The sequence below is a fragment of the Pollachius pollachius genome (assembly GCF_949987615.1).
Source record: "Pollachius pollachius genome assembly, chromosome: 5".
NCBI classification, from domain to species: domain Eukaryota; kingdom Metazoa; phylum Chordata; class Actinopteri; order Gadiformes; family Gadidae; genus Pollachius; species Pollachius pollachius.
The window spans coordinates 19,442,938-19,452,074 of NC_136938.1; the positions used below are offsets into that span (position 1 = coordinate 19,442,938).

Here is a 9,137-nt window from a genome sequence, read left to right on the forward strand (position 1 = left end):
TGGACTGTCTATATTGAGCAACATCAGGGCCGATTTGTGTTATGTGGCTGTTATTTAACACAGTGCCTTAGGAAAGTATGTGACAGACAAATGATTAGAATGACAAGGATGGATCCTGCAAGTCAAAGCAAAAGCGTCCGCAACAGTACAAGTTCACATGGCGGACAAGGAGAAGTTGAACATTGTGGTGGCTTTATTGCGGATGCTTTAGACCATTTCATTGGTCTAAAGCCAATGAAATGGTCGTTGGTCAAAAAAAAAATCGTCCTCAACACGAGAAAAATGATCATCATACCGAACATTACTGGTTCAGTAATTATGTTAAATTTGTTCGATTGTGCTTTTGAAGCAGTACCTCAGCGGTGAAGTTCAGATCCACGTGGGGCTAACTACAGTGCAAGACCATCATAATAAAAGGAACAGTGTTTAAATACACTTCATCTGCTTGTATTTCTTTGTACATGTTTATGTCCTGCATTCTGCCCATTATGCTGTTCTGGTGTGCTTTGATGCTGCTCCTGGTGGTTGTCTAGCACACACTGGTTACTGGATTCCTCGGAACAAACACATGGCGAACACCATGGCAAATAGCTGAGAGGGAAACAGCACGGGTATGGAGATATCAACACAACATATTGGGTTAAGGGTTAATTGATACATATGTACTGCAGGATTTTGTAGATGTTTGAAGAGTTGTTAACAGAGATAATATGTTTTATTCATTCGTCCGTTTCTTAAGGGCAGAATAGCGTTGTGGATAGTGTGTTCGAATACCACCCCGAAGGTTCTGGTTTCAATTGACAAATATCTGCAGTCTTACATTGAGAAATCGTTGAAAAGTACACTTTACTATCACCTTGATGGCCTTTATCAGAATTCAAGTTGGTTTGGGTAAAAGTGTCTCCCAAATAAATAAATATAATTATACTGCATATTTTCACCCACTTTACTGAGACTTAAGGGCGGTAATAAACATCATGGTTATCCGAAAGAGATCATGAGAGGACCTACTTCAATAGTCAGCACCACAATGGCCAGGGCACCCGCCATGTAGATGTAAGTCTCAAAGTAGTCCACCACGGCTGGGTAACAACCCTGTATGAAGACAAACAGCCAGGTGAAGACGGCAGCATTATGCTCTGGCAGCTCACTAGAATGAGATCTACGCTCAATGACTATAATGCAGGCAAAATATACATTTCCTTGAATACATGTCAAAGTTTGTTTGAAATGTATTGATTAATTGATTCTCTTGGAGTGATCACATGTCTAATGCTATTTTACAGCAGTGCCCTGCCTAAAAATACGACTTTGAAAACCGAAAATGAAAATGTCCTGCACCAAAACTGGCACTGCAGTGCTAACACAGTTCGTTCTTACTTATCATAATTACTCACAGTCACATGCAACCACATCTTCATTTGCATGCACAACAAACAGGACATGTTTATGAGTAGACATGGCATGCGTTTAGAGGGATCAGACACCAATGCGCTCCGGTGACCTTGTTGTGTCGGAAGGCCATGGTGCCGCTCAAGCACTGCTCCAGGCCCACGTGCTCCACGTCTCCAAGGAAACGGTTCCTCTGACAACAGGCCTCAGGCACCGCCTTCCTGGGGCTGATGAGCCTGAAAAGACTCTCCTCAAAGTCCTCTGGGCTGCTTACGCCGCAGCAGTCAAACTGCAGCACAGGATCAGAGAGAGGATCACAGAGATGCTCTTTCGTACCCTCTGTCTCGTAGGGGATGAGATGTTAAGATGTGAGTAGAAATATATATATTTTTAAGTCCCAGACGTTACCGTGGTCATGATGGCGTTCCACGTGGAAGTGAACACATCTGTGTTGTTGTGGCCTTGATAGTGACGCTTCAGCTCCCTGGTGAAGTACTCTCTGGTCAACTACACACACCCACACACATGTACGCACACACACACACGCACGCACGCACGCACGCACGCACGCACGCACACACGCACGCACGCACGCACGCACGCACGCACGCACGCACACACGCACGCACACACGCACACACACACACACACACAAAAGTGCAAACACACACACACACACACACTCACACAGACACACACACACATGAAAGTGCAAATACACACACACACACACTCACACAGACACACACACACACACACACACATGAAAGTGTAAATACACACAAACAGACACAAACACAAACAAACAGGCATTCATACACGCATAGACATAACAATTGCATCACATAGCCCACATATTCACCCAACCTAATAGTATCTAACCTCATTTATTATAACTTAGTGCAGAGGATGCAACAGTGTTGCATTATTATGACTTAGTGCAGATAAAGCAACAGTGTTGCTGTGCTGGCTTATCTAGTTCACTTCATAACCTCCCTTTACCAGCTCTCAGTTTACTTTCCAAGCGTAATACTCACATGCTCTCGAAAGAGGAAGGCCAAAATGGCCGCTGCTAGCTCAGTCAGGAAGATGAAAAGGATGAGCATGAAGAACTGAAAATACAAGACAACAGTCACGGGTTTGTCGTTGTTTGAACACAAGCTCTTTGACTTTAGGTCATGGCAAGTGTAAATATTGCTCAATGTCTGGTAAAGTTCCCGTCAGTGCAATGTGATCGATCTCCTCTAGATGGCACTGTCTTACAATTCTGATAGTCTGTGCTTTGTAAGGCTTCCTACAATGAAAAACTTTATAATAGTAATGATAATATAATTATTATTATAATAATAATAGTAACAACAAAGATCATGTATATTCGTATTTGACTTGGTCTTTTAGTCAAAAACAATCTTGTCATTTTAATCCATTCAAAGGGTGTGATGAACCTGATTTCCAGTGAGTCATGTTGATGCTGAGCGTCAGGACTAAACTCACGAAGAGGAGCAGACATTTGTTCTCCCGGATGGCCCCGCAGCACCCCAGGAAGCCAAGGAGGAACAGCAGGCCCCCCAGGGCCAGGATGATGTAGACCCCCGTAAACAGCAGGGGGTTGGCTGCCACAATCTCCCTAAAGCCCATGGGGTCCAGCAGCACCCACAGACCCACTCCCAGCAGGAAGGACCCACCCAGCTTACCCAGGGATATGGAGAGAGAGTTCAAGTTATCTTGGTTTTAGCAAAGCACTGGTACATGTTTAATTTGATCCAATGATACTTTGTTTGTGTCAAATAGTTCAGTGGCTTTCTTTAGATGTGTTGTTTTATGTATCCCTACTGTGTGTGAGGGTATTACGTATCCCCAAAAAAGGACTAAAGATCAGAAAGTATATCCAGGACGCGTGTAATAAAATAAATATTTTATAAAAACTTTGATATTATCAAAGGCTTGATAATATCTTTCGTATTGTGGAAAAACATTACATATTTTGTAAAGCCCTGTGCAGACAAATTTATTTAAGTGTTTAAAAGCACAAAAATGTTGTTTACGAAATCAGATTCCATAAATTTGATCCCCTTCATCCTCATGCATGCGGCAATAATCCAGTACCCAAAATGAAAGTCTAGGATCATCAAAGTACCATCCTGTCTAAAAAGTATACAGCAAATTTGAGATAATAGCGAGTGCAGCAATGGCGGCAACATGAAAAGGTCATTTTCTTAATCAATTATGCATTCAAGACAGCAAGAACTGGAGCTTTGTATAATGTGATGGACTTACAAAGATGAAGAAGTTGAAAATGAACATGAGGTACTTCATGCAGCTGAGGCAGTCCCCTTCCATGGCGGACCGTGGTGCTGGTTCCTCCCTGTGGCCCTGGACACACACACACACACACACACACACACACACACACACACACACACACACACACACACACACACACACACACACATGCAGGAAAACACAAACAGGCACACACATACACATGCACACACACACACACGCACATACACACACACACAAACACACACACGCAGGAAAACACAAACAGGCACACACATACACATGCACACACACACATACACACACACACGCAACAAAACACACTCAGGCACACACATACACATGCACACACTCAAACAAACACACACATCCAAACTCACACACGCAAACACAAACACAGACATACAAAGACATGCACACACACACACACACACACACACACACACACATACAAACACACACTCGCAGACACACACACACGCAACAAAACATACTCAGGCACACACATACACATGCACACACTCAAACAAACACACACATCCAAACTCACACACGCAAACACAAACACAGACATACAAAGACATGCACACACACACACACACACACACACATACAAACACGCACTCGCAGACACACACACACACATACATCCACACCCACAGACACACACACACACATTCAGATACAAACTCACATGGACACGCAAACACGCACATAGAAACACACAAGTGCGCACACACACAAACACCCACGATAAAAACATTGACATTAATAATAAGCATTAACAGATATTTATATGAGATGGTTTATGATTATAAGACAAACAAATATTTGCTGCTCATAGCACCAGAAATGTTGGTTGCTTTTCTTTGTTAAAAAAAAACGCTTTGGACCTCTGGTAACTTGTGATGGACATTTATTATTTATGAGATTTTAAAGACAAAAAAAAAAGACTAAATAAATAATTCATGTCAAAATGTTTCAATAGATAAATTGTCAGTGAACATTTTAAAATAATTGTTATTTGCATGCATTTGATGAGGCCTACAAAAAGCAATGCATAACCTGGTATCTCACCACTCACCAAGAAATTACAAAGCCAGCAGCACAAGCCCTGCAAGGATCCCATCTGTGTTTCACAAGGCAACGCATGAGGTTTGATCTGTGTGGGTGTCGTGTCACTGTGTCGGCAGGTTAGTTTGCCATGTTCCGGACGCGCTCTGCTTAAGCGAGTGAGAGTTGAACTGAACAGGAGCACGAGCTCCTCTAACTAGGCTTCTCCGAGGCTAGTTAGACACCACGACAGCCTAAACACAAACAACAAATACAAAAAAACAATAGATACGTGTGTACGTTTGTGTGGGATTGTGTGCGTGCATATATGTGTATCCATCCATCTACGCAGCTACATACATATGTCTGTGTTATCCCTGAACATTCTCTCACTCGTCTCAGTCAAATAAATAAAGTATTACACAAAGTACCAAAAAACATCACGACGGAGTGTAAACAAAATGAGATCACCCGCGGTGCCCACACGCACAGAAGGGCAGCAGCAACGTGTCTGGTGTTGTGTATGGGGCTGCTGCCAGCAGCAGCAGCATTAGCAGCCGGCCCCACACAGGACAGCGAGAGCTCCACACGGACAGACCAGGACGTGTTGTAGACACCAGGGCCCAGCAGGGGTGTGAACACAGCCAACTGTGCATTTACCAGTCGCTCTTCTGAGCTGTGTGCTGGGAAAGTAATGTAACCATACCGTCTATGGCAGTGTGTGTGTGTGTGTGTGCGCGTGTGTGTGCGTGTGTGTGTGTGTGTGTGTGCGTGTGTGTGTGTGTGTGTGTGTGTGTGTGTGTGTGTGTAGAGGTAGGGGGAAAGTATCGGTCAAACACTAGGGAGGTAGCCAGGTAGTCATGTAGACAGACAGACAGGACATAATTCCATTTCATCAAATGAAATTATGAGACAAGCTTATTACATTCCTGTGACTGAAATTGCCTCACAGAGAGGCAGGGGCAGTCAACTCAAACTTCCAAGAAATGACACCCAAATAATTGCTCTTACCACGACACAGAAATGTGGGTGTTATAACAGGTTGGGAGTGTTTGGAAGGGAGTCTGAGAGTCGGCTGGCTGCTTGAGGGGAGGAGGGAGGAGGCGTGTGGCTGAGGGTGTTCCACCTTGTCAACCTCCACTCATCATTGAGGGATCAGCCAACTAATCCTCCCCATCCACCCCCAGGCGGTCCAGGTGAAGCCCGATCATCTGAGCTAACCTCCTCTCATCTAGTTTGGCGAAGATAACTGCCCTGGCTGCTAGTACAACAGACTGGTAGGACATCCACAGGCATTTTACTGTGAGCTATAAGTTACAGAGCATGTTTGGACTCCATATGGCCCAATTAGGAAGGCAATCGTTTTCTCTTATGTAATGTTATCAGCCCTGAAGACACAGTACAAGTCCTATTCTCTACAGAGGTCAAGCATATGTATCGGCCCATTCTGTCCACAGCTGTTATTGGATTTGTCTTGTTTATTTCATTATTTTCATATTTTATTGAATTATACATTTTATGTCCTTCAACACAAATAGCCAGTTATAATGTCTAGCAGGTCTTAGTCAGAAGTACACAGGAAACCCTACAGTTACATTTTGTTAGATATTTATATCAAACAAACTGATTCTACTCAAGGCTTATTATCAGATGTAATTCATACCAGTGTGGCCAGCTATGTTATAACACTATAACGATTTATTATTACGATTTATTTGACTTACCTGTCTGAGCCTCTGAGGTCCATGCTCAAATACAGTGAATGCATATCTATTCTCTCTCTCTCTCGCTCTCTCTTTCTCCCTCTCTCTCGCTCTCTCTCTCGCTCTCTCTCTCTCTCTCTCTCTCTCTCTCTCGCTCTCTCTCTCTCTCTCGCTCTCTCTCTCTCTCTCGCTCTCTCGCTCTCTCTCCCTCTCTCTCTCTCGCTCTCTCCCTCTCTCTCTCTCTCTCTCTCTCTCTCTCTCTCTCTCTCTCTCTCTCTCTCTCTCTCTCTCTCTCTCTTGATATTGAGAGAGTAACTATTTTTATAACAAAATGCGTAGGCTTATAGAATATATTCCTTATGCAATAGTTTTCATATTTTCACACAAAATACATTTTTGGTACTCCCCAAGTAGTAGTTAGAACATTTGTGATATGTCGTCAAAGTTCTGTTGAACACCCGTCAACAGAAATCCATTTGCCTGCTTATCTTGGCATCGATATATATCACATGGAGCCTTCTCCATCGAGAGGAAAGTGGAAGAGGAAGAATTCAAAGCATTTCATCAAATCTTTGTTGCATATGTATCATTAGGGATTGGAAATGATCCAATATTGTAGGCCTATGTGAGTTTATGCTGAAGTAATAAAATAAACAAAAGTAAAAGTTGGCAAAATGTATTGACAATTATTTTTGTAATGGGCTTTGAGTTAAATTAATTTAAAGCTTAGATTTGTATCTTTAGCATAGTGTAGTTGTGGAATGTAACTAAAATGTAGGGCAAAGTCTGAGAAAGATACTGTGCAATCAAGTTCCCCCTCCCTCTTTACCTCCCTCTCCTCCCTCTCCTCTTCCCTTTCCTCCCACTCGTCCCTCCATTATGACCCTAACTACTCAGTTCCTTCTCTCCCTCCATCAGGCTCCAGAGAGGAGGAGCAGGGTGGAGGAAGAGGAATGATCTCTTTTAAATATCATGTCAATGGGAGACAAATCTGAGTGTTTTCCGTTACTCATGTTGTTTGCTTGTATCTTCATCATAAATAAACAATGCACATTGGGTATTTTTGCCTTAATTCTTATCATTTCCACTTCCCAGCTAATGTACAGTATACAGACACACGCACCACACTCACACACACTGCTGAGACTCTATTCAGCTTGTAATTTCATGCATGCATTGTCCAAAAATAAGTCTGAAGGGAGTGAATGAAGTGGAGCATCGCAGGGATTAAACCTTAAATCGTCCTTCACACAAATGCAGCCCTGGCTGGTAAAATAGTGGGGGTGGGGATTGAGTGTGGGTGCAGTAAAAATCAATTAAGGATGTTTAAATTCAACCCAGCAGGTCCACACTTGATGTACGGTGATAATATTAGGGTGCATGCATAGGTACCTTATAGTTCAGTGTATAAAATAAATCTGCATAAATGATGTGTGAGAAAGAGTGTGACAAAGCACAAAGTTGCTTGGTGTGCATGTGTGTTTGTGTGTGTGTGTGTTTGTGTGTGTGGGGGGGGGGGGGGGGCGGCTATGAGCATGAAATGTGTGTGCAATGTGTAGGATGTGCTGAGTAGTGTGTGAGCGTGCGGATGTATGTTTGTATTTGTGTGTGTAAGAGAGATTCAATCAATGCACACACATTAATTTAAGTTTGGTCTGTCTCTAAAACATAGAGCATCTTAAAGACAAATCCTTTAATCACTTCAGAGTCTGGAGTGGGCACTGCGAAAATATAAACTCTTTAAAAGAGTTACAATAGAGAAGCAGAGACACTGCTGTTGCTGACATTCGATATTTATCAAAGCCCTACTTTACCAAAGAGCCCCATTGGATAAGACACTCTCCATTATCATTTATAAAACTCCTGGCCGATTTTGCCCAGGACAGAATCGTCAGCATATCGTGGCACTGCAACAGGAAGCCCCGATGGGGAGTGCCGGGCTGCGTAGAGCCAGTATGTGCAGAGAACACCAGTGCAGTACCAGTAAGCCACTGGTGACAGGCTGAGGATCCAAACCCATTAATCACACCTGGGCACTGCAGCGAGGATGCACAGCCCGGTCCCTGGAGAGGCAGTGGGACTCAGCTAGGGGCTCAAGCAGTGATGAACAAGCATTGCGTGGGTTTACAGTCCCTCAGGATCTGCTGCTGCCTATTTACATCCATAATGAGAGCGCAGTGTAAACAGCACTGCCACAGGCTCCACAGCTTGAGCCAGAATAGATGCGAATGGAGCTTTTCAGGACTCAAGGTGCAGGGTTCTTCTAGTCATCCGAAGCCAACCTTTCCCTAGAAAAAGGCTGAGACACAGCACTGATTAACTGTGTTTAGAACCGCCTACTTATCAGGATGAAAGAGGTCGTGATTGACATACAAGCACAACCAACCATGAGCCATGTGCGAGGAACAGTACTTCTAGAAAAACAGACCCCTGGGGATTTTTTTTTAATTTAAAACGTAACTTTACACAATTCCTCAAATATATATATATACCGTGGGCTGAATGGCCCATGGATGTAAGCATAAGAATTGTGCAGGAGCTACGTCTACATTTCTGTAAGTGATAGCTCTAACAGCTAATGAAAGTCATGTGTTTCTTCTCCAAGTCGCTGGCTGGCTCAACTGGCTCTGTGTCAGCCTTTCAGGACCAGTCACATGGGGAAGTAGTAAAAACGAACAGAAGAGGCTGAGACTCTCCTCTCCATGT

The 9,137-nt window shown here is 43.4% G+C and overlaps 1 protein-coding gene across 1 annotated transcript; it reads right to left on the bottom strand.

Annotated features, from left to right (window-relative positions):
- Nucleotides 1–449: 449 nt before the first annotated feature.
- LOC307075715 (tetraspanin-18B-like) lies at nt 450–3,759 on the bottom strand. The gene is made up of 7 exons (XM_079736392.1): nt 3,670–3,759; nt 2,887–3,081; nt 2,430–2,504; nt 1,801–1,899; nt 1,505–1,681; nt 1,012–1,095; nt 450–591 (listed from the first exon to the last, which is right to left on the bottom strand). Exons 1-7 carry the CDS (start codon nt 3,730–3,732, stop codon nt 544–546), a joined length of 741 nt encoding a protein of 246 aa, XP_079592518.1. The 5' UTR covers nt 3,733–3,759; the 3' UTR covers nt 450–543.
- Nucleotides 3,760–9,137: the final 5,378 nt, after the last annotated feature.

Coding starts and splice junctions, on each gene's coding strand:
- LOC307075715 (XM_079736392.1), bottom strand. CDS start 3,732: ATGGAAGGGGACTGCCTCAGCTGCATGAAGTACCTCATGTTCATTTTC. Junction 2,505..2,886: donor ACAAATGTCTGCTCCTCTTC/GTGAGTTTAGTC, acceptor TTGTATTTTCAG/TTCTTCATGCTCATCCTTTT. Junction 1,900..2,429: donor CCTTCCTCTTTCGAGAGCAT/GTGAGTATTACG, acceptor GGGTGTGTGTAG/TTGACCAGAGAGTACTTCAC.